Raw genomic sequence first — 26,456 nt, 5'->3', positions numbered from 1 at the left:
AGGCCAGAGAGAGTCGAGCTGTACATAGTTCTGTGTACAGCTCAACCTGAAACTGCAATAAATTGTTTCAGAATCCCATTTGGACCTTAAATTTTGCATTTCACTTAGTGAGTCATTCAAAACTACATTGTTAAGTTTAGAAAAGGGAAAGAAAGTTCTAATTTAATTCCATATTCCTCCTTTAGTGCTGTGAAATGGTCAGCATATAACTAGCTAAATTTCATCATCTGTAGTATAACAGAACCCTGTTATTAGTGTTGGTTTATACAGTACAAGAATTTCCCACCCAATCATGTCTTCATTACTTAGGAATTCTGCTTTCCTGCTGACTTGCTCTAAAATTACACATCTAAAACACAAGATGGTGCCGAGGCTCTTCAACTTCAGTTTTCATTAAAAAAAATTATTGTATCTTATGTTTAGACTTCACTACTAGTTCACTATATCTGTGGTTCATTCAATATACACAAAATGCAATTTTTTTTTATTCAAACAGGGTTTTAGTGGGCAAGAGAATCAAATAATAGACATGGACATGAATATTGTAAACTAAAGCTCGTTTAACTTATGGAAAAAAAGCATTGAAACTACATTTCAATTCAAAACAGAGAAACAAAAATAATATCCCTGGCCAAAATTGGGCAGACTTAAAAATAAAGTGCTATTTTAAGTACTTTAAGTACATTTTCAAATGGTATTGTCTTTAAATAATAACACTAAAAATTTCAGCATAAATGCAGTTTTTCCTTCTTAAAAGAATAAGGCAGTGTTGTGGAAGTTTTCCATTTAATAAAGCCTGCAGACAAGCTAAACCAAGCTTAGTGAGAGAATGCATCATCGCGGGACAGACGATCAGCAGAGTCTGTAAGGCTACGTCCACACTAGCCCCGATAGATTTGAAAACGGCGTTGTCATCTGAAAACGCTCCACGTCCACACTAGCATTTTCAGTTGTTTTCACAGAGTTGTGCGTCCACATTGAAACGGACGAAAACGCTTACGTTCCAGTCCTGGGGATTAAAGAATTTGAAGAAAAGCTAGCATGAATAAACAGATATTAATCTTTAACAGCGCTGTCAAAATTGAAAGCAATCAAAACAACTGCTGTATAAAGCACTCCGCTATCTTTGTTTAATTGGTCACATGACTGTATCACATGACTAAAATGCATCATCGATTTAGAAAGTCTGCGTTTTGGAGTGTCCACACTGTGACCGGACAGCTCTGTTTTGAAATGTTTGTGTTTTTGAGAGCGTTTCCAGGACAGACAGCTGTGGGTGGGTCCCTTCTCAACTGGCCCACCACTGCAGCGGGCAGTCTGTCTCGCTGATGGCAGTTTCTGCTCTGTACAAACTCAGGGCCGTTTTACACTGGGCTTCCTCATCTGAATCAGAGTCTGAAGACAGAGGAGGAGGCTCTTTGTCTTTGTTGGCTCCTTTGTGGTGGCATCTTTACACTGTTCCTGCAGCAGGGCCTCAAGGCTGGGCCAAACCTCTTCTCGCTCTCGCTCTCTAGTCAAGACTGCCTAAACCAAGACCAAGACAATACCAAGACCAGAGGGTTACAGACCGAGTCAAGACCAAGACAAAGTTGAGACAAGACCAAGACAACAAAGTCTTTAAACCGCAGCCAGATGCTGCTTCGTTTACGGGTGTCGGGCATATTTATGTGTTTTTGCAATGCACTCGCACAGCCCTCCTCACTGCTGTCCACTGTCTCACTCAGAAGAGGATAGACCCATGCTCTACTTGACTGTCGCGTCTCTCACCCTCTCTGTTTTTCACATAATGATATTATCCTATATCCTCGTATGTGATTGGCCACAATATGGAGGGATTGGAGCCACTGTGTGAGAGCTGAGCAGCGAAAGGAAATTAAGTGAGGAGCCGGCTCTCGCTCAATGGAAGTCGACTCTGATTCACTACAAAGCACTCTCTAAGCACGGGTCTTAGAGCTAATGCTTTTACGCATGACACATTATTGTACGTTACGTTGTGTGTCATGGATACTGTTGACTCCAAATCTCCCGACCACTATGTCGATCTGAGACAGCAAGACCGAGACAGTGAGACCAAAACAAGACCAAAGTCCATCGAGACCAAGACAAGACCAAGACCATGTAAAAGTGGAGTCTCGAGACATCCAACTCTAATAGCTACATGTTGGGGTGGGTCCTTTGTGAAGGCAGTCTTAGGGTACGTCCACACTAATACGTTTTCGTTTGAAAGCGCATCTTTTTCTCTCCGTTTTGGCCTCCCGTCAACAGTGAAGGAAAAAAGCAACGTTTTGTAAATGCATACATTTGAAGACGGTGCTTTCGCGTCGCAGTGTGGACAGCAAAAATGGAAACTTTTTGAAAACAATGACACATTTTAGTCATGTGATGCAGTCAAGTGACCAATTAAACTGAGATAGCGGAGGGCATTATACAGCAGTTGTTTTGTTTGCTCTCAATTTTGACAGCCCTATTAAAGATTAATATTGGTTTGTAGATGGTTCAGATAGCTTTTTTTCCCAATCCTTCAATTCTTACTCGCAGCAACAACTCCACCTCCTTCTTAGTCCATTTAAAAAACTCGGTGCTTTTCCTCGACATTTTGCTGCGATGTTTCAAAGAGCCGGAAAGTAAATAAGCAGCAGACAGAAATGAGGCAGGTCGAATCTTCTTGTGTTTCACACATGCGCAGGACTGGAACGTTAGCGTTTTCGGCTGATTCAATGTGGACGCACAACTCTGTGAAAATGACTGAAAAAGATAAAATGGACGCGGAGGGTTTTCAGACGACAATGCCGTTTTCAAATCTATCCAGGCTTGTGTGGATGTAGCCTTAAATTTCACTATGTAGTTTGATCGTTGCAGACCTCCATGGTGTGATGTGGGTGGCAGAAAACAGGTAAAACCACTGAACATGAGACATATGTCTCACATCCAAGAAGCTCAGGCCCAAACCTGTAGTAGTTCAAGAAAGTAATTATTAATCTACACACTAACTGTCAACTATAGAACTTTTTGAAGAAACAGTAAGAATAAGTTAAAAAATAGTTTTATTTGCCTGCATGGCTCCAGGACAGTCACCAGCTTTTGGAGAAGCAGCCTGTTGATTCTTTAGTGGACGAGAAACCATATCCAGTGTTGAAAACTGGTTGTGGATGTGAGGTTTTTAAAGTATTTAAAGTGTACAAAATAAAATGTTTTATAAATGTGGCTTGCACTATTAGTGTTTAATAGTCATTAAAACTAGAAAAGTGCTGCATAAACCCCACTCTGTGGTATTTCTTCTGAAACTGAGATGTTATTTGATCCTGAGCTTCTGTCTCTTGGCAGAAAAGGGGAAACACCTGTTAGGTTTTGTATTGTTGATTGTCATTTATGCTTAGAAATATTTAACCATATATGCTTAGAGGTGTATAATCATTTGTAGATTGAAAGAATGTCTCATCCTAGGAGGTCTGTAACAGCTCTGTGTAGCATGAAGAGGGGGGTGCGTTCACTCCTCTACAGAGTGTTCTGGCATAGATCACACACCTCCTAGGAGAGGTCGTATCTTCTCTTGCTGATATATGGTATAGCAAACACACGTATATCTCTTTAAGTATAAGAGCCTTTTGTTCAGATGGACCCGCTAGACTCCTGGCACCAGCTTTGGGGAGTCTTCACAGGGTCACATCTTGACCTCACACAAATCACACACACACACACACACACAGGCAAGGTACTCTTTGTGTGTATGTAGACGTCATATGTTAATGAACCTATGCATATTCATGTAACCTCAATAAAAGAGTAGTGTTACGGGAGAACGGACGAGAGCAACTGGGGTCAAGCGAAGGAACAGCGTTTGTCCGGTTCTCTCCCGTGCACGAGAAACATGAAGAACTTTGCCTACTTTGTGTCTTGCTTGCTGTGTAATTATATTGTCCTCAACGTTCCAGCGAATAGGTTCAAGCTACAAACCTATCAACCCACTGCCCATGAGTTATGCTGTTTGTACTAAATGGGTGTGCTCTGTTATATATATATATATATATATATATATATATATATATATATATATATATATATATATATATATATATATATATATATATATATATATATATATATGTAAAATACATACAAAAATATGTGCATCAGGAAACCAAACAAGAAACACAAATATAGCATTCATACGGTGGCTCTGTTTGCAGCTTTGCTCTGCTCTCCAAACATCAGACTGACAGTGTTTTGTATGTGTTCAGCTCAAACAGGTGTACATTTTGGATTTGCTTTAATAGTTCTCAGTGGAAACAGTTTATAAAAGAGTCAGACAGTGTTTTATTTTACATTTCAGTTTTGATTTTAAAAACATTACTCACATTCTCCAGGAACCAGCCCACTGTGTTGTCACTGACACAGCTTACATCACCATGAAAACAGCAGCACGAGTAATCTGAGAGAGAGGGCAGGACTTCCTCTTGCTTCATGCCCACTTCTGCTTAAGGACACTATTTCTGTTTTGCATTAGTGTAATGAAATACTTTAAATGAGTCAAGCTCAGCTTTGTCAGTTAAGAAAACCTTAATATTGTATGAATTTGTTTTCTTGGTTGTTTATAAAGTTCTGTACGTAACATAACCTAAACACTTCACATTTAAAAGTTATCCTGAAATTGTGATCTTATTTTGCCTTTTTACCTGCTCAGTCACGCTGATATTTGTATAATAAAACTTACTGTTTGTCTATTTTTTTCGGTTTAGTTTTTATATTACAGTTCTTTTCATAAAGAAAGTACCTGATGTTTCTGCAGCAGCAGGAGAGTATAAAGATGTCACACCATACAGTGGTCAGATCTTGTTAAGTTGCTATTTCTGTGTAAAAGGAAGGAAGCTGAGAGAAGAAGTTAAAAAAGTCTTTGTTTCCTTCTCAGCTCTTTGGTATCTGCTGTGCTGCTGCTTCACTCTCTCTCTTTACAGAAAGTTGTAGAAGTTTTCAGACGTGTCACTGCTGGATGTGAGGATGGGAGCCACTTTGCTCTGTGAGCTGGGCCTATTCTGTGAGTACATCACATCTATTACATCTATTGTTTGATTAATACTGATCCATAAACATGTTTTAGTAAGAAGAACAGAGTATGAGTTATTTGTACTATTTCAGGTCATGTGATCAGAAGACTCATGTTTTGTTATAAACATGTTGTTTGATGGTTCACTCTAATCTGAGTCGGTGTGTGGAGCTGGTTTAGTTTATCTAAGATTTATTGTCATGGTTTGCTGTGTGGCAATTCAAAATCCGAGTAGAAAAAAGTTATATTTTTTACTGTAAAACCCACAAACATGTTTAACGAATCATTTTCATAACTTGAAATGCAAATAGAAATTCTACATTTCTAAAAAAATTATGCACAAGTTTTGCAAACAAAGTTCTTTAATACCATTTACCTAAAAATGCAGCCAAGGCCTCAGGCGTTTTTTATATAACCATTTAAATCTATTTACAGAACAATCAGGTGTGCTGCATCAAATAAGAAGGCACACAAATTACTTGTGCCACTTCAAAAAAAATAGTTTATGTTCAGTATGAGACAGAGGAGAACACCACAGGCCTAAACCCTGCAGGTCTGACAGCAGGAGGTGCATCAGTCCAGTTGTCCATGTGGAGACAGCGTTTACACTGGAATCTGCCTTTGGTGACTTTTTTGGAGCAACACAGGCGGGACAAATCAGACCTAACAACACAAGGGAAGCAATACCAGACACACTGCACACAGGAAAGGGGATATCAAAATAAAACAGGAAACATACGACAGGCACAGAGGCACGATGTTGACACTGATCAGAGAGAACACGAAGCACAGGCACAGGAGTGACAAACTGCGACATGAGACACGACTGACTGGGGAACATGAAAATAAACATGAAGAGCACACACATTCTGTAGACATAGATAAATACATGTCTATCTATCTATCTATCTATCTATCTATCTATCTATCTATCTATCTATCTATCTATGAATGACAGAACTAAACATGAGGGGCACAGGAACAAAACCCAAGAACTAGAAATCACAAAACAAACAACAACTAAAGCTAGAACTACAGATCCACAAACAATAAGACTAGTAATAATAAACCAGGGGTAGGTACCTGGTTGCCTTTGGTTGCGTTTAGTTTAGTTTAGTTATGTTTCACTTAGGTCTTCTGTGTTAGTCTGTCATGTTTCCTGTCTTCTGGTTCATGTTGTCAAACTTGTCATGTCTGCTTTCCACTCTGTTTCCTGTTTTATGATGATTGACAACCTACAGAGACATATTTGAGTGTCGCTACTTTGATAATGTCTGAAGTTTCTGTCTTTGTTTTAGTGCTCTGTACGCTTCTCTGCACTGGACACGCTCAAGGTGACAAAACACTTTTCACTTTTTTTGTGTTTGTTTTTCATTTATCTTACTTCTGTTTACATACTACTGTTTCAGTCTTAAGCACTTTACATTTTTCTTTTTATTTATTTATTTATATATCTATCACTATCTTTATAATTTTGTGAATATAAACTAAGGTTGTGCCTTCAATAGTACATGAAGTGTTTCAGATTGTTAACTGTGTGGTTGTGTTGGATTCTAGATGCTGTGCTAACTATTGAACCCAAATCGTCCAGTTTTTTCATTGGAGAGTTTGTTACCTTCAAATGTGACATGAAAGAAGGAAAAGACACTGACTGGTTTTACAAAATCAACGGGGATGGTCGAGAAGTTTTCTCCTACAGGACAAACAAAGACTCCAAATTAGAAATTACATCTACAGGTTACAGTGGTGAATATCAGTGCATTGGTGACAGGAAGAGCTCACATGATAAAAAGATCAGTAATACTGTCTCTATAACTGTATTAGGTAAGTCTTCAGTGACCGACAGCATAAATGTATGATCCCTGTTCAAATACTCAACTGAACAACATTTAATTAAATTTGTCATTGAAACTTGAACTTTAACCAGGACCAGTGTAAAGTCAGTGCGTCAATACTCACAAGTTGTCATTAACAAAATTAACAAATTGAGTTTTAACAACAGAGTCAATCGTGGATGAAATTAAATTTAATTACATTTCTAAAGGAAAAGAAGAAACATGAAAAGCTTCATGAAGTTTAAAGTGATGATGTTTCTGTTATCTAAACCAACTAACCAGCATTAGTTTACATTCAGGGCCATAGAATGGACAAACATTTAGACTACGGTTATTTAGAGATCAGCAAATATTAATGTAAATATAAACTGTATTTTTTTTTTAATGTTCTTATGTTGTTATAATGAAAAACACATATTTATTTTTCTTCCTCTTTCATAACATTAGATAAACCCAGGGCCACACTGACAGCAGGAACAACAATCATACCAGTAGGGGGCAGTGTGACACTGACCTGCTCTGTGCAGAGCTCTGATGGATGGAAATATGAGTGGTTCAGACGAACCCAAACAACCTCTGAAGTTCAAATCAGAGATCAACAAAACAGAGATATCAGAGTATCTGAAGGAGGAATCTACAGCTGCAGAGGAACAAGAGGAAACCCAGTTTACTACACTGATAGAAGTGATGATGTCACCATTGAGAAAACCTGTGAGTTCAGTATTTCTTTTTAAAAATGTATTTTTTTGATTTCATGTTTCTGTTTGTATCTCAACTGTTAATATGTGTAAACAGTTTCCAATAAAGTTGTTGTAAAACAACAACCCAACTGGCCTCAGATATTCAGAGGTGAGACGATCACTCTGACATGTGAGGTGCAGGAAGGAGGTGAAACCACTGAGTGGGAGTATGAATGGAGAGGACCCAGCACACCCACACAGTGGACACACAATAATGATGTGACATTCAGAGTTTCTGAGTCCAGCAGTGGCCGGCATCACCACTGTTTTATTCAGAAAAAAAACATTGCATGTAGTTTTTATCATAACTCTGGTTTTACGTGGCCTATCAACACAATTTAAAAACTGGTATATAGTTTGAAGTCCGCACGTTCGACCCAAGTTGAAATGGAGACTCTGGGCCCGTCAACCACAGAGGGTTAATCAAAAAGCCTTAAGTTGGCTAGTTATGTAATGGGCTAATGTTTAAAGCTTTGACTTGAGTAAAGTAACTCATATTACTGCTACTGCTAAGTAATGTTAGCAAAGTTCACAGGATATTCCATAAATCTCCATGCCGTAACTAACTGTATAATAGCGCTGCCGTATTGTATCACACTCAGTGCATTTCAATCACTTCTTCAGTGTGATAGCTAGCAAAATAATAATCATAATTTTTAAAAATAGCATGTGTAAGGTACACTTACTGGAAAATGATTTACTAGGACTCACCTATCATGCGACTGGAGAGCGCAAACTACGCCATTGTTGTTTTCCATCAAATACTCATTAAAACAGCAACCTACAGGTATGTTAGCGCACTCATTCCTGACTGTTAGGGGGAGGGGCGGGGTCACATGTTGAAACAGACAGAGGTGCAAGGCAGCACATTTTGCAACTCATTTTATTTTTCTATCTGATAAGAAAACTATTCAATCAGATAGTTATTTGTGGTGAAAGAAATACAGTTACACTTCCAAGCACTTTTAAGCACCACATCTGAAATTCAAACTGTTGAGTCTGTGTTTCCACAGGCCCCACTAGTTTAGAGACTTATTCCTCATGAAGAACGGAAAACAAGACCGTTCTTCATGAACATCTTCAACCAGTCTTTAACTCGCTAACGAGGGAGAGCTTTGGTCAGAACCAGGCAGTGGAGCAATGCTCCTCACCTGTCTCTAGCCCAAATCCTTCAAAGAGCAGCTCTCCTCGCAGCTATTTATTCCCATGACAGTTACAGTTTACACAATACAACACAACACCTCCTACCGTAAAACTCCCCAATGGTTCTAAGACAAGGCATTGTGTGTGTGTGTGTGTGTGTGTGTGTGTGTGTGTGTGTGTGTGTGTGTGTGTGTGTGTGTAAGCACCTGTATGCATGTGTATGCATGTGCAAAAAGAGTTGAAGTGAACAACATGCTTATTAACACCTCTTTTATCATTCTGATTTAAAAAAAATTAAAATAATTGCTCTCATACCATTTCAATTTGGCCTCATTCTTTCCTATGTGTTGTTGGAAACTGGAAATTTAAGAGGTAGTATACAAGATGTAAAATGAAGGCATACAACATCAGGGCAGTGTGATATTGACCTTTGTGTTGGGTTTAATATATATTTTCTTTCTGTCTTTGTCTAAACTCAACAGCAGATCAACCAAAGGCCCAAATAATGTCTGATATGAGAGACATCCCAGTAGGGGGCAGTGTGACCCTGACCTGCTCTGTGAGCCCATCATCATCATCTGGATGGAAATACTACTGGTACAGAGATGAGAAATCCTCTGAAGCCCTGACCACACAAGATGCAGTTTTCCACTCAAATGGACAAATCAGTGTCTCACAGGAAGGACTCTACAGGTGCAGAGGAGGAAGAGGAAACCCAGTTTACTACACAGAGGACAGCCAGTCAGTCAGCATTGGGAAAACAGGTGAGTTTTTTCTGAACATGAATAAACAAACATGACTTTTATAAATCTACAACATATCTGGCTTCAGATATACAGAGCAGAGGCAGTAAGAAGTATATGAAAAATACACAGAGTGGGAAGTATAAATAAAAAACTACAAAACATTGAAGGAAAAGTGTATTGAGGAAGCTAAAAATTTCACTGCATGATAGAGGTGTAAAGAAAAACTGAAAAGTGCACAGCAGTTTTCTGCAGACTGGAGTAATTACTTCATTTTGACAGTATTAATTTTGTTCTCTAGACAATATTTAGATGCCAATATGATTCTACATATTGTCTGGCTCCATATCTATACATTACTATACATATCCATATGTATAGTTATTATTGTTAAAAATTTACACTGGGTGCAGAAAAATGCAAGAGCTCTTCTGAATTTAAACATTTTCAAAGTTTTACACCAGCACAGTGCCATGTTTACTGTGTAAATACAACATGATAAAGTAGCAGTATAGTTTGTTTGTTTTTTTCTCTGCAGAACTGACATTAACTGTATTTGAATTACCAAGAGTGAATCAAAATATTGTGTCGGTTTAAAGAAAATCTTTGCTCTAGTTACTATAGCAACAGGAAACAATATGAATTACATAGACAAAAGGTAGGTTTTACTAGTCTTAGACTTCATGGCTCAGTTGCCATGCAGTAAAAGTAATTGTATATTGCACTGCACTAGCTGGAACCTATCCTGGTCCTTTCTGTTACAGTGCGTTCACACCGAATGCGATAGACGTGACCAAAAAGCGCCAGACACCCCTAGCTGATCTCGTGCACATTCGCACCTCGAAGCGCGTCCAAAGCGAACTGGTCGCACGTGAAGCGGAAATGTGGGAGGAAGTAGTGTCAGACACAGTAGCGGTTTTTGATACGAGCAATACGGGCGGTTGCCCGGGGCGGCATCGTGGTGGGGGCCGGCATCACGGGCATCGGCAAAAAATAAATAAATTTGCTCGTACTCATGCTGCCCTGATGTCATGTTAGCGCATATAGAGATTGACAGACCACGTGACTTTCGCGCATTGCCTTGTGGGTACGAGTGGCAACAAAATCAAAACACTGCATCAAGCGCTAGCATTTCCAGCACCGGTAATTATTAATTCTATGGTTTTAATCCCTACTTGCATTTTATTTGCCCCAAAAACAGTTATGTACAAAATGAGGTCCGTACAAAGACAGACTTGACGAAAAGGCAAAAAAAAAGTACGAGGAAAAAATCAAAGGAGTGAAAGGGTTAGACCCATACGAGCATACAGAGTGGAGTAAGGACGTTAGTGTGCTGCCCAAGTTTCATCACACACATATTTATTATTATATGGTCCAAAGTGTGAGTGCATACACTCACAAAATGTTTGGTAACTTAAGATCCCAGCCCAGGTCCAGTTTACTTTGGTGATTTGGACTATTCCATTTCACAGCTGTTGTTAATTTTTTTTCCTTTATCTCCTGTACAGGCCAACACAATCTATGTGTCGTTTCAGGTTGTAGTATTACACAACATTTTCAGATCTAATAGAAATAAAATATGTGTTTTGTAATTCATTCATTTTATTGTCTTTATTTATAACTGGCATTATTGTTTCATTCTATTATACAGTCTTACAGGAAAGAGGCAAAATTGTAAAAATCCATTATGCTTTATTAGCTGCTTCGGTGAAAAACAAATCAACAATGCAAAAAAAAAAACAATATCAAAACAACATACTGGAAAACAGTTATTCATCACTTGATTGCTTCAATACAACACTTGGGCACATATATGCAGGATGTTTCGTGGCTGTTTTGATATCGCTCTCTCTCTTAACCGATCAAATCTCGCTGTGGTAGCAGCTTTAAACTCGGTATGACCCCGGTTGATAGAGGGTGCCCAGTCTGGATCGCATTCCAGCATTTTGTAGGCTGGTTTTCCTACAAAACACTAGTGGTATGCGATACTGCATATTTTGGTATCGATCCGATACCCATTAAATACGGGCCAGTATCGTATTGGTATTGGTAAATATTAATACCAATACCAATACTTTTTAATAAATAAGGTGGATGTGTCATTGAATTGCTTAATCTTAATTAATTTTCATGACCTTAAGTGTTTTTGTGTCTTTATTATTAAATAGCTGAAACCCAGGACATAATTAGGACAAAGTTTATAATTAAATAGAAAATGCTTTTTTAATGTAGCTGGTCTGCGATGCCACTGCAAGTGAGATGGACTCACCTGCACTGCATCTAAAGTCACGCCTCGCCAGCTTAAAATCTGTGCTCTGCTTGTGTTGTTGTTGTTGGTGATGTGTACGGCCGGCAGCGGGAGCGCTGCAGCCGTTGAATGTACTGTTACAGCAACCATTGCATTTTTGTAAGGGTGGAAAACCCTGGGGAAGGACTGGCTCAGGGTGAACCAGAGGTTGGTGCGCCAGCGGGACCTGCCAAGCTGCAGACCGAGGTGCGCGGGGGTACTTCCACGCCCGAGGGTGGCATGCTCTCCTCCAACAGAGGCCAGCACGCAGCGTTGTCCTGCATGCCGGCCGCCTGCCCAGCTGCCTGTGAGCCCCCGCTCACTTCAACGCCTGCTGCGCCGCAGCTGTTTGTTGAGCTAAGTCACTGGCAGTGTTGGTCAAGTTACTTGAAAAAAGTAATCAGTAACTAATTACTGATTACTTCCCCAAAAAAGTAATCCCGTTACTTTACTGATTACTTATTTTCAAAAGTAATTAATTACTTAGTTACTTTTTAAAAACACGATTTACAACCTGAAGAGGTGATAAAGCGATAGATCTTTCAGCCCAATTCTACTTTTTCTGCATAATCCATCATACAAAATGTAATCAAATGGAAGTCTCTTTTTTTTTAACTTGTTTTATCAGTTTTAATCTTTTAACTTTATGCATCAAGCAAAAATTTAATTATATGCAACATTCTCTAACTTGAATAAATTAGTTTAACATTGAAACCTATTTTCTACACATTCCAGCACATAAAATAAAATATTTTTTGTGTTTACACTCACTCTTTCAAATAGATGCAAGTAAAACACAGCAGAAAATAAATAAAGTCAAAGACTAGCGGTCCTGTTGCTCTATTTTCACCTGTAAAGCAGGACTACAGTAGGCGGAGGTTTACCCTGGTGCAGGTGTGCCACGGTCAGTTGAAGGATACGGCAGTTTCTCTGTGAGTTTCCCATTACATCGTTGCGCTCTTGGTGCTTCCTTGGAAGTTTAGGGGTTTTTTCCACTGTAAAAAGAAGTTTTCTTCCCACGCACGATGGACACTAATGTTTTTGTCACTTTTTATGGAATCAAACTCAAAGTAAGGTCAGTACTTCCACGCTTTAAACGCTGCACGCTCATACTCTCTCCCACAATCGATATGTGATCCATTGTTGATCTGCAGACAGCTGTTGTCACTAACGGCGCACTCGCTTACGTCACTGTCATGAGACATTCTCGCAAAAATCACGGTTTTAGTAACGCAGTAATGCAGCGTTCCTACGGGAAAGTAACGGTAATCTAATTACCTTTTTTGCAATAGTAATCCCTTACTTTACGCGTTACTTGAAAAAAGTAATCAGATTACAGTAACTGCCCATCTCTGGTCACTGGTCCAGCTCCGGGGCTGCCGCTGGAGGCGCGGGTGGCCCCCAGAACCACCTCGTCACCGGTGCTGGTGGATGTGCAGGCGACCGCCAGAGTGGACACTTCCCCGTGGCTGGGCAGGGGGCTGGGGCGCCAATTCCCCCGCCTGCTCGCCTCAGTCGGGTGAAGGGGGTATGTGGCAGGTTGGGTTCTGTGATGCTGCTGAAGGTGAGATGGACTCACCTGCACAGCATCTACAATCACGCCTCGCCGGCTTAAAACCTGTGCTCTGCTTTTGTTTTGTTTTTTGGTGGTGATGTGCATGACTGGCAGCGGGAGAGTGGCAGCTGTTGAATGTACTGTTACACACAGCAAAATCTCCAGTGTTAAATTAACACTGGAGATTTTGCTGTGCAGCAACGATGTAATTATTGCAAGAATAAATGATGCTGCAAAGCATGAAAATGCCATCGGGTCTGCCGTGGTGGTTTAGTTATCAAGTTGTTTTTGTTGGGGTTTTTTAAAAGAAAAATCTTAAATAAAAAGTGCACACAAATAAGTAAATAAGTTAAAAAGGGGGAGAGGGAGCAAAGTGTGCCTGCTCTGCGCTGACACAGGAGCAGCGAGTCTGGCGACCTTGCTGTTTTGTCTTTGCCGAAAGCACAGCATCGCAAACAACAGCAGAACTTAAAGTAAAGAATCGATCTCACCAGGCTAGTATCGATCCGATACCGATGCCGACTTGTTATCGATACAATCGATATTTGGATCGAGCCGCCCACCACTACAAAACACAAAAAACATTAGCCCGCAAAGCCGCATTGAACAAAGCAGCATAGTGCAACGAATTCAATTCAAATCAATATAAGACTTATTTGTAACCTACAAATAAGTCTTATTGCAAGAATAAATGATGCTGCAAAGCATGAAAATGCCATCGGGTCTGCCGTGGTGGTTTAGTTATCAAGTTGATCGATTCCTACAAATAAGTCTTATTTGTAGGTCAACAATTATGTTATGATAAATTACTTAATAACTACAACAAAAGACTTACCATTGTTGAAATGCTTGGAGCAGACTAACATGTGAGCTGGAGTGTTTTGGAAAATTATATTTGGTCTGCAATCCAGGCCATCTGTTGGCTCTTTGTTACTTCGGAAACGTGACTCGAACAATTTCTCTACCACGACATAATCCGATAAAAACCGATCACTTTACCCGTCGGCTTCCCGTGGCTGTCATGCGACCAGTGTTGTGCCAAAAAGTGATTGTGTCTGTGTATTTTTTATGTGTAATATCTTTACGTATGTTCGTAAATAGACTTCGGTGAACAGGTTTTACAAAGGGGTTATATAGAGAATTTAAAAAATATCTGTTTTTAAAGTATCTTTACAACTCTCTGCTATTGTACTTACATTATAACCAATCCGGTCCTTTATCCCCACTTAAAATATTTTTACAGAACTATTGTAATATTTGCTGCCATTTCTGCTGTCCTCTTGGCCAACTTACTCTTACAAAAGACATTTTTAATGTTAATGAGATTTTTTTAACTGCATAAATAAAGGTTATATAAAAGTCACTGCCAAAAACTGATTGTGGCTTCTACCTTGTTACACGGATGTTGTTTGTGGCTCAAGATGACTTTATGTCATCCATGAGGGATGCATTTGACATATGTTTCACATATTATAGCCCAACAAGTTACTTATAGCAGTTTAAATACGAGGAATCAGTTTTTGGCAGGCAATTACTTTTTGGCAAAACACCGGCTATAGCAGTTAATAATACAACAGCTTCTTGCCATTCTTTGAGTTTCTTTTTATCGCTGTTCGACTGTTTTCATGTAAAAGCTAGTGGTGGGCGGATCGATCCAAATATCGATAGTATTGATCCCAAGTCGGCATCGGTATGGGATTGATACTAGCCTGGTGAGATTGATTCTTTACTTTGAGTTCTGCTTGTTTGCCATGCTGTGCTTTCGGCAAAAACGAAACAACCAGATCGCTGGACTCACCGCTCCTGTGTCAGCGGAGAGCACTTTGCTCCCTCTCCCCCACTTTTATGTTTCGGTGTTGCACTGACACGTCACGTGACTTAGACACTTTGGGGGTTGTTAAGTTATTTACATATTAATTATATATATTTTTTGTTTTTGTTGTTGAGAATTTTAATGGTGATTTTTTTGTATTATAGTTTATCAACAGTATTTTTTTTAATTTGTTTACTGGTTTGCGTGCACTTAAGATAAAAAAAAAAGAGTGCCACCACGGCAGACCCAATGGCATTTTCATGCTTTGCAGCATCATTTATTCTTACAATAATCACACGGTTGCTGTAACAGTACATTCAACTGCTGCAGCTCTCCCGCTGGCAGCCGTACACATCACCACCACCAAACCTGCAGGCTGCATGGTCCTGCGTTTCGGCACGCATGACCATGCAGGACCCCCGCGCACCTCGACCTCCGTCTCCAGCTTGGCAGGTCCCGCTGGCGTGCCAGCCTCCGGCTCACCCTGAGCCGCGCGCTGTCCACCCTTACAGTGATCACCCGGTTGCTGTAACAGTAGCCTACAATCAACGGCTGCAGCCTTCCTGCTGCCAGCTGTACACATCAACACCAAAAACAACAACAGCACAAGCAGCGCACAGGTTTTAAGCCGGCGAGACATCATTGTAGATGCAGTGAAGGTGAGTCCATCTCACCTGCAGCAGCATCGCAGACCACGGCCCGCCACAATAATAAAACATTTTTTTATTTAATTATAAATAAATTATTTCTCCTAATTATGTCCTGGGTTTTAACTAATTAATGATACCAAAGGAAACATCACAAAAAACACTTAAGGTCATGAAAATTAATTGCGATTTAGCAATTCAATGAGGCATCCACCTTATTTATTGAAAGGTATCGTATCGGTATTGGTATCGGCGATACTGGCCCGAATTTACTTGGTATCGGATCGATACCAAAATATGCAGTATCGCACACCACTAGTAAAAGCCTGTGTGCGCTAGTACCGCTTGCCACTTGTACCTATAATCCTTTGCGGTTTTACCCCAAAATGACGTCATATTTTCAATCTCTATTGGGAATGGTACAGGCACCGATTGGTTTTCTATCGCCCATTTGCTGCGAGGCGTCCTCCGTTTGCGAGGTGCGCCTGCTGCTTAGCGGCACAGGGAGGAGAGGGCGAGGCGGCGGGGGATTCTCTGACTGGCTGGAGCAGCATCTAATAACCAACTCGCAAAATAAAACAAAATAAAAACAAACCAACAAAATGATAGAGACTTATAATTTGCACCAATGTTTTTTCTATACACGAAAGGCGAGTGCGAGAGCCCTCGGTGTGCCTGCTGAAGTCAAAGTAAACTTTATTGTCATCTCCACTACATACAGTCCAGTATATAGAGAGACGAGACGACGAGGCAAGCAAACAAACAATAAATATAAGAAGAGTTAAAAAATATATACACACTTTAGGACTCGGGGTAAAGGGATCAATAACAATGTAAAATTTATAATTTACAGTTTGAGGATTTAAAGTCTCACACAACCTGTTGACAGAGGAGGGGCCGGCTGCTTCCAAATAGAGCACATTTCATTCATAATGTTGTAAATCCAAGCCCATTATGTATTCATGATTTGAATCCTGGGTTGTGTGAAATCAGTCACCAGGGCCCTATTTCAGGAAGCCGGTTTAGAAAACTCAGAGTGAAAAACGATACTCAGGGTTGAGTAACCCCGAACTGTCCAACTTGGAATATTCGGTTTCAGAAAGGCTGATAACAATTAGTTCAGTCAACGCGGAGTTGCTTTAACCCCAAGTTAAGCGCGCGCACGAGGATACATAAAGCCCTGATTAGTGGAGCACAGATTAAGCGAGTCACCATGGAGACGGAGGGAAAGAAGGCGCGGTCAATGTATTTTACAGCGCTTGAGGCCGAAATTCTGATGATGGCAGCATATGCCGATAACATGCAAATTATGCGGAAAAAAAGTAACACAGCCTCAGCTGCAAAAGAAAGGGAGCATGCATGGCAAAACATAGCCGACAGAGTCAATGCATGAGTGTTAATTTAAACATTGATCGAGGGATTTCCACCCATTTGACACGTTATTTTATTTTATTTTATTTTTTATTTTATACATTTTATTTTGTGATGTGATTTGAGCGCAGGTGCAACCCAACAGGCCCCAAACGTTCCTGGCAGCAAGTAAAAATGAAATATAAAAATATAGTCCAAACAGGTAAGGTGTAATTGTATTATGAGCCATAGTGCTTGGTCTGTTTGTCCGATGTAAATCAATTGCAGTTAGAGGCTACATTAATTTTCTTTCTGTAAGCACTTATTGAAATTATCTGAGCACATTACAAGTACATATTTGCTTACTCTGTATGCTCAAATGTGACCCGTTATAGCCAACAGAAAAAAAGCGGAGGCCCGAAAAACAGGTGGGGGTCCTCCACCACCACCACTCACAGAGGCTGAGCAGTTGGCTTCCACATTTGTGATAATGTTGGCAGCATCACAGATGATCTTCACAGTGCAGAGAACACAAATTAGCATCCATTACTATAATGAAATAATGTGTTAGTTTGAAATGCTACAGGGAACTATGTACCTGTACATTAATGCTGTGGAAAGACTTCCTGTTCACATAGTCTCCTTCATTTACTGAAGGAGCAATGATTGGAATGTGAGTGCCATCTGTACAGCCAATCACGCCTGGGAACCGTGAGAATAAATGTAACATTTAAGTAGTAGTTCAAGTATCACCACATCATGAATTAAGTTTCGTTCATCCTGATACCTGCAATTTTGTGGAATCCCTCTTTGATAAATCTTGTGGGTCTATGATCGGGGAACACCACAAACGAGTACAGGAGACGTTTCAGTGCAACTGTAACATTCCTGACTGCCCGACAGACGGTAGCCTTAGAAACGTGCTCAGCGTCACCAATATTATACAGAAAGCTCCCGTTTGCAAAAAACCGAAGTGCAATACAAATAATATGTACAGAACTGAGAGGATGTCCGCGATGTGTCACATGAGCAATATTAGGCCTGAGGATGTTATTCAAATAAATTATAGATTGTGCTGAAAAACGGTAACGTTCACACAGGAAATCATCAGGAAATGATAAAATGTCCAAACGCGCTCTAATCACTCTCTCCCGGCGGAGAGCTCTGCGGAGGATTTGGGCTTCAACATCTACTGGCTCTTCAAGGAAGGAGCACGCCATGTCTGACACTTCCTACAGTCAGGTTTCCGACAAAGAGGCGGAGAAAGTCAGGGTTAATTGAAGTAAACCTGCTAGGGGGCAGGTTAGCTTCACGGAGTGTGTCGTCATAGTAACTCACTCAGAATTAATCTAAACTCGCTTTGTGAAACCGAAAACCCAGAGTTTTCGTTAACTCAGGGTATACTTACTCAGAGTTTGCACTAAACCGGCTTCCTGAAATAGGGCCCAGGTCCTCAGTTTAGAAAAAAGAGAAAAGAAGAGGAGGAGAAATGAGCAAAAGATACCGGAAAGCTGATGTGTCATTGGATAATAGCAGGTCATTTATCCTGACAGTCAGACTCATAATCAGACTTACACTTTACTCATTAGAAAAATTTATTTGAAATAATATTAAGATGCTCAAACAGAAAAACATTAAACATAAATATAACTATTTACAGAGAGGTGGGAATAAAAAGGACCCAGCTTAAAGTGGAAGAGCCTCAGGGAGAAGGAGGAGAAAAATAAGAACATTGTTTCTGCCGTGGAAAGCCTGCTGCCTCATCAGAAAACTACTGATTGCTAGAATGAATGGCTTTGGCTGGACCTGCCCCTTTGAACTAGGTCAGAGCATCACATCACCAGGCCCCTGATTGGTTGTCGCGGTGCGACTTGACGCTGGAGTTCAGATTTTTCCAACTCGAGCGGTAGATGAGATAAGCGTGAATGCACAAAATGCACCACACAAATTGCAGCGTGGATTTTACTTTGTGCTTCAAACGTGTCAGTCATGCTACTTGGCTCCGCGAATCAGGCAGAAAAGCACTTTCGCGACGCAAATCTGCTTCTGAAGTTTCGCGTGACCCCCAGTCGTGCTTCATCGCGCTCCTCCATTGACTTTACATGTAAACCTGAAGCTCTGGTCGCGTCTATCGCGTTCGGTGTGAACGCACCATTACTGAAGGATATCCTGTCACTCTGGGCTCCAGGCTGGGCTGGACTGGGACAAAAAAAATCAACCTTGGCATTTTTGGTCCATGGAGCCTACCATGATTGCTAACTAAACGTACACTTTAGCTATCAGCAGTGACTTGTGGTCAAAGTAGCCATTCATTTTTACCTGAATCTTTGAGTGTCTCCCTTCCTAATTATGCTTTTTTTGCTTTTATTAATGTTTTTATCATTTAACCTTCAGCCTTTGGGCTCGTGCCTACTATGCCTGGTATATCATTGGTTAGTTATATCTCCCACCTGTCAGTATATTTTATTTGTATTTATTTTATTTTATTAGTTTATTTACTTGTATTTATTATTGCTCTTAATTGGTTTCCATGAAGCACTTTGGCATACATCTGGTTTTTAAATGTGCTATATAAGAAAACTTGTATTGTAATTGTATTGTATGTCCCTCCAGGCCTGGAGCCAGAAACATCCAGTAACCAGGTCTCATAGACTCAGGAGGCTGTTCTTGCTAGCACCAGCCATAAAAAAGTAGATGGAGTGATATAATTAGGAAGCGAGATTCAAGGATTCCAGTTAAATGAATGCCTACTTTGACCATCAGCCACTATTAATAGTGAACTGTCACATATATAAGTATGTATGATACGTATATCACGCAGGGCCACCTGGGCCAAAAGTGCCAGGGCCAATTTCTTGTCCAATCCAGCCCTACTAAAGGTTGAGAAGATAATTTTTTCTTTCTCATGTGATTTTCCATAGAAATGACAAACTAATCAAAATGATATGAGAAAGGAGTGTTGAACAGGTGATGTGACATTCAGATCAAAGTTTCTTTTGTATCGCTATTCAGGTAAATAATCACCAGAGAGCAGGATGGTGTAAAACAAGTGCAATCTTTCACTTTTTATTAGGAATAGTGATATTGTAAATAGTACTATATTTTTATGTTTTAAAATGTTCCTAAATTATGTGGATGAATCTGTATAAATACGTCTAATTAAAGCCTGGTATTATTACAGCAGCACCTGAGCCTGAAAGCTCTTCATTTCTCACTCCTTTGATTGTTGGACTTGTTTGTGGAATTTTACTGATTCTTCTTCTGCTGCTGTTGTGTCGCTTCAAAAAGGGTGAGACCATTTTCTGAAGTGAATATAAAGTAAATAATAAAATTCACATATGTAACTTCAACACTCCATGTACCAGAATAATTTACTATATAACACTGAAATTTTCTTTTCTTCCAGATTCATTCTTTACCAGGTTGGTTAAAATCTCCCCTCTCCTGTACTAGAAGTATATCCTGTGTTTCTTATTAAATCTACAGGTTTACTACTTTTTCTTTTTGTTCCACCAGAACTCGGAGCACAAATCAGAGCTCTGCAATGAACCACGTGATCAAGGATGAAGCTCAACACAGTCGACATAATTCTACTTTTCAAGGTCAGCCTGATCCATGACAAGTTTTGTTGTTGTTGCTTTTTTTATTTACTGACAGATTTTAAACTCCAAGTCCAATTTATCTGTTTCTAGTTTGCTGATTTAGAAGATGATTCATACATAAGAATTTCATTTTTTAATCTATCATTGGCTTGTTTTTGTAGGTGATGCTTGTGTTTATGAATCAATCAAAGACCACGATGACACACAAAATGGTAAAGTAGATACAGTAGCATTGACATATGAAGACTATGTGATTATTTATGTTTAAACATGGAAGTTTTAGAAATATGCAGCACACAGATAAGAAGAAAAAGAAGTTGGACACTTGGTCCTTCCGGTGTAACACAGGGTCAGTTCAACTTTAAGACCAGTCTGTCCTACAACCACTGTGAATCTGTTTTATGAATCCATCTCATTCCTCCTGACTGATTGTTTTCTAGTTTTGCTTTTTGCTGGTGTTACTGTCACTACTGGTAGCATGAGATGGTACACCACCTGCAGTCCATTCAGGTAGACCAGCTCGTTCAGGGCGACACATTTAGCGCACTCTCAGGAAAGTGCTGTGACATACTAGGAGATGATCTGTAACACAAGCAGAGCTGAGCATCAGGGCCATAAGGGCTTTAACCAAGCAGCATGTGCATGTTTCTGGTCAACTATAAGAAACAGACTCCCTGTTTATAACCTGAGAGACTAACATCTTTAACTAATACCACAGCCCAGCAACGTGCCACTCAGGTGGACAGTAGCACAAAGGAAAACTAGAGAAAAATAAGTCAGGAGGGATAAGGAGAGAGTGATGACCTGTGGCCACCACCTGTACAAACACTTATTTTTTGGCAGTTGCCTTGTTGTTGCATCTCCAGTGCACCTCTTGTCACTTTGATTTGCACCAAAGCAGCTAAAACAGATTCAGATGGGTTTACACTTCCTAAATAGACAAATTGTTGTTCTTGATGTTTATCTCACTCTGTGTTATGTCGGTTTGGTAGATTTTGGTATAGTTCAATAAAATTCCTTTTTTTTTTTTTACCTCTGTACTATCTAGCATGTAGGTATGTAGATATGTAATAAACATTATTATTATATTAGTGTGAGTGTATTATTTTCACCTATAAGCATTGCATGTAATTAATTTCAACCCTGTTCTTATCAGAAATAAGAGAATAGAAGAAACATGTGAGGAGGCTGTTGATTAGACCAGATTATTGTTTTCAAAGGACATAAATGGTATGAGCTACATTCCCTCACTGGAATTTAGGTTCTGACAGAGATGGAGGAAAAGTGAAGAGTGATCCTTAAGGTTTGGATTTGAGCTTAGTGAAAGGGTCGTGCTGAGCAGGGATGAAGGAGGGTTGAGCTGATGTGAAACTGAATTGAGGGCTAACAGGTTTTCATAGAAATGTTTTTAAACATAACAGAAACATCTCATCTTTAATAGACCTTCAATAGGTTTAGATGATCAGTGTGGTGTCGACTGACAGAGATATGAATGTAATGAAAAATTAACACATCCTGATCATCTGTCCATCCTCTTTCAGATGGCAGTGTGTTGTATGCACAGGTCTCCCACGATAGAGCTAAAACCAAGAAAGCCAACGGTGAGTGAAGTAATAAGATTTTTTTTCTTTTTTCTTGTTTTTTATGCATCAAGCAATCCTCATTGACTACACCATTACTTCATCATTTTAAGAGGTTAGTGATGATAACAGTTACATAATTACATAAATTTCCCTCACTGGATTGTAGAGTCACTGACTTTAATGACCAGGGGTGGAGGAGGGTTGAACTGAGGCTTTTTATCCTGATCATCTGTCCATCTTCTTTTAGATGACAGCCTGTTGTATGCACAGGTCAATTACAATAAAGCGAAACCGAAGAGACACAAAGGTAAGTAAAGTAATCAAATAAGTACCTAATTTCATGCTTGCTTTGAGTTTTAATTATTTTTACACAAGAAGAAAAAGTTGTAAAAATAAATCAAGTTGTCACTTTGAACAAAGAGGTGCTTGAAATCACATTTGACAAATCATTTCTTTGCAGGGAAACCAGCTCCTGCAGCAGCTGATGACACAGTTTATTCTGAAGTTAAATCACAAACAGCTCTGGGTAACTGTGCAGAAATAAAATAGCTTACATGTTGTGATTTGTTGCTGTAACGATGAACTCAAGTACTCAAGTTTTTAGGGAGTAAATTTAGTTCCAAATCACCTTTAATGACTGAATTATGCTGCATCATTTCTTTCAGATTAATAACAAGATCTGCAAAACCAACTGGATCAGTGACAAAACTGAGTTTCATTTGAATTTAAGAGAGCTTTAGAGAAATTGAGATTATGCACTGTTTTATAAGATAAAGTAAAAATAAGTAAAATCTTTCATCATAATAGCCCAAGTGATAATCTGGCTTTGAGACCAGGATGCTTCGCACACATGAACATTCACTGAACTGCAAGTGTTGTTACATGTTCACTGCTAAATAAATAAAATAAATAATAAATAAATAAATACAAATAAATACAAATAAACAACATCTTGAAATCAAAATAATCAACCTACGGGGGGCTGAATTTTGATACACATCAAAGTGAAAAAAAAATGATGCAGACCATTTTGTTGAAATTTCATTGCACCGACTCAAAATTATACTGAGTAGTCAGTTTGTCTTCCATGGACTTGTATGCTTTCCTGACAATTTTGGAGCATACTCCACAAGAGATGATGGTGTCCTGAGGATCTCCTCCCAGATCTGGACAAGGGCATCTGAGCTCCTGGACAGTCTGAGCTGCAGCATGGCAGCTTTAGATGGAGAGGAGCATAATGTCCCAGTTGGATTTTGGTCAGGCGAGTGTGGGAACCAGTCAGTGGTATCAATTCCTTAATCCTCCGGGAACTGCCTGCATACTCTCGCCACATGAAGCTCGGCATTGTCATACCAGGAGAAACCCAGGACCCACAGGCACCAGCGTAGGATCTGACAATGGGTGACAAACTCTTGAGACTGTGCTAGCAAACCTGACAATTGCACGCATTGAACTGGCAACCTAGAGAAGCTAGACTGCCTGTACAACCTCTGTAGCATCCAGGGATTGTCTCATCTCATCCTACCAGTAACGATGATCACTCTAGCCAAAAGTAAAACTAGTGAAAAAGACAGATAGAAAAGATGAGAAAGGAAAAAATGCCAGTGACCTCTAGTTGTAAAATGATTCCTGATTTGGGATGCACCTTTTGTTAACTGCATGTTTTGCTACTTCACAGAGCAGAGATGTCTAAGTGGTGTGATGCTTTACTTGAATTAAAAGTAATTCTTTTAATTTTTTTTGAGCAGTGCATATTTACAGATGTTTTCTGTCTTGTCTAAAATCATTTGATGTCTATGATAAGCATACACATGTTTACATGTTTATTTTCTCCTGGATGAATTAAGCATCACTTGACATATTTCTATAAAATTGTTTTTCTTCTTTTAACAGTTTTAGGAAAAGATCAACTTTTTGTTCTTTTTATTTTAGGTAAGCTGCCTGCAGAGGCAGTTTTATTTTCTGTCAGTGTCAGACTTAGTTCTTCCTCTCAGCTGTTACCAGGTGCTTGTTGTTTATTGCAGGGTGTTTAACTTACAAAATCAAGGCATATTAAGGTGACTGTTATTGTGAATTGTTGTTAAATAAACAAAACTGATTTAAATTGACTCAAATGCTTGTGTTCTAAACCAGCAAAGGAAGTAAAGTGGTATCAGATCATACATATCTTAGGGTGGGGATATTCATAAACCCCACAACTGTACATGGAAAGAAAAGGACAGAAATTATAACTGTATGTACAGTCTGACTACAGGATTTACTCTGTTAAAAATATGAGCCTATATACCTCTGATATCAATTTTCAGAGGTAACCAACAAATAATTGTATTTTTGATCGGAAGGTTGGTGGTTTGATCTCTGCCTCCCCCAATCTGCATGCTAAATATCCGAGGGTAAGATACTAACCCCAAGTCCCACAGTCTTGCAACTATTGATACCTTAAGTTGATCAAGGTACTTGTTCTTTAGACGCACTCAGTGATACAGTATTTATTTATTTGTTTGTTTATTTGTTCAGTTTCAGAAAAAATACATTATCTGGTATTTTCCTGTAAATATAAAAAGATTGTCTCATTCTTGGATTTAAACCAAGGAGCAGGATTGTCAAAGCGTTTAGACAGCAGATATGATGAATCAAAGGTAATATATAAAAACACTAATAATTGCGGTACATCAATCTAAAATCATAATAATAAATGATGTTTTGACTTTCTTCTCAGCTTACAAATAAACACCCAATAAGTTAGTCTCACCTCTAACTGAAGTAGAGGCGTGACTTCTGTTTTCAATAATTTTCACGTAAAAGCCCTTTGATTATTTTATCATTTCTTATTTGGCTTCTCTGTGAAATCCTGTTCTGTTTGTGCAACCACAAAATGCTCAGTGTGAGTCTTCTACTCATTCATCCATTTTCTGTGGGTCAGAAATTCCCAGTTCTTGGGTCACAGAGGGGCTAGAACCTCTTCCATGTGCCATCTTTCAAGATGCAACACCGCACCTTTTCTTAACTTTAACTTTTTTTAGACTAGGCTTTCAAACTTTATTTCACCTTCCTCTAGTTTCTCTACTTATACCTCTTAGATATAGCGATACAAGATACTTGAAATGTGCAATTCACTTGTATTTTTATTTTTATTCCTATTTATTCTATTTATCCCCTTCGTATATTTTATTTATATATGTCTCTGTATTTATATATGTGTGTGTGTGTGTGTATATATATATATATATATATATATATATATATATATATATATATATATATATATACATATAATATTCTGTAACTCTGTAACTTCTGTCGGTGCTGTGCTTTTGGAAATAGAATTTCCCACAGGAACCCACCCGAGGGATTAATAAAGTTTTATCTTATCTTATCTTATCTTATCTTATCTTATCTTATCTTATAAGTTCAGGCCATGGTGTACCCTGATCTGGTCACCAGTCTATCACAGGGACAACAGAGAAAGAAGGAGACACCTCTTACTGTTGTTCTCTGACATGAAGACCTTGTCTTCTGTGTTCCATGGTAACATAGTTCTGCCAGAAACCAAACAGTCTCTCTGTCACGGTCCCTGAGTTTCTCTCACGATGGCCTTTGGCCTCTTTCTCTCTCTCTCCTGTTGGTGCTTGTCTGTGTGTGTTCGTGGAGGTGTGTTACCTTTGTACAGAGGTAGCTCCGCTCAATGTCTCTGCCTCCTCACTGGCTGCTAACCTGTAGAAGATCAGCTGATCATACTGATGTACAGCTCGTTGCTCATCAAGCTGACTATTTCAGACTGACAGAAGCAGACACTCAGTTGTTGCCATATTATTGTGTGAGTGAGGTACGTGCTCATCCTCTGTCTTGCATGATTTTCTGTTTCTCTTTACGTTGAATTAATCAGTCTGTCTGTGCAAATCTCTCTGTGTGTATCGAGCCCTGTGAGATTAAAACAACAGTGTGTATTTACTCTTGGAACACCGCCTCTCCCAAATCTTTAATGCATTCACCTGCTGCTTTGCCTCTGTTTTATTGACTTAGCTGTAAATAACCCTGTTACATATTCCCCAGTGCTCTGTGAGTGGGTTTATCATTCTGCTTTTCCCCTTTTTTTCCGTATTTAGCAAAGTGAAAA

At 39.3% G+C, this 26,456-nt stretch overlaps 1 protein-coding gene across 1 annotated transcript; it reads left to right on the top strand.

Annotated features, from left to right (window-relative positions):
• The first annotated feature begins 4,919 nt into the window (after nt 1-4,919).
• On the top strand, nt 4,920-24,437 carry LOC146714502 (Fc receptor-like protein 5). The gene is made up of 12 exons (XM_085450923.1): nt 4,920-5,032; nt 6,340-6,375; nt 6,599-6,865; nt 7,324-7,587; nt 9,242-9,523; nt 20,336-20,443; nt 20,561-20,576; nt 20,671-20,756; nt 20,918-20,968; nt 22,298-22,357; nt 22,587-22,646; nt 22,800-24,437. The coding sequence occupies exons 1-12, from the start codon at nt 4,996-4,998 to the stop codon at nt 22,886-22,888; spliced, it is 1,356 nt and encodes a 451-aa protein (XP_085307049.1). The 5' UTR covers nt 4,920-4,995; the 3' UTR covers nt 22,889-24,437.
• The last annotated feature ends 2,019 nt before the right edge of the window (nt 24,438-26,456 follow it).

Source organism: Copadichromis virginalis, linkage group LG3 (assembly GCF_057382275.1).
Source record: "Copadichromis virginalis isolate Kocher_CV1m ecotype Utaka linkage group LG3, C_Virginalis_male_GT1.1, whole genome shotgun sequence".
Lineage (NCBI taxonomy): Eukaryota > Metazoa > Chordata > Actinopteri > Cichliformes > Cichlidae > Copadichromis > Copadichromis virginalis.
This window is presented reverse-complemented; position numbering and strand designations above follow the sequence as displayed.

What these genes read in the sequence shown, in the direction of transcription:
- LOC146714502 (XM_085450923.1), top strand. Translation starts at nt 4,996, where the DNA reads ATGGGAGCCACTTTGCTCTGTGAGCTGGGCCTATTCT. An exon ending in CTGCACTGGACACGCTCAAG is followed by an intron (nt 6,376 to 6,598) that starts GTGACAAAACAC and finishes GTTGGATTCTAG; the next exon opens with ATGCTGTGCTAACTATTGAA. An exon ending in AGTCAGCATTGGGAAAACAG is followed by an intron (nt 9,524 to 20,335) that starts GTGAGTTTTTTC and finishes GTATTATTACAG; the next exon opens with CAGCACCTGAGCCTGAAAGC.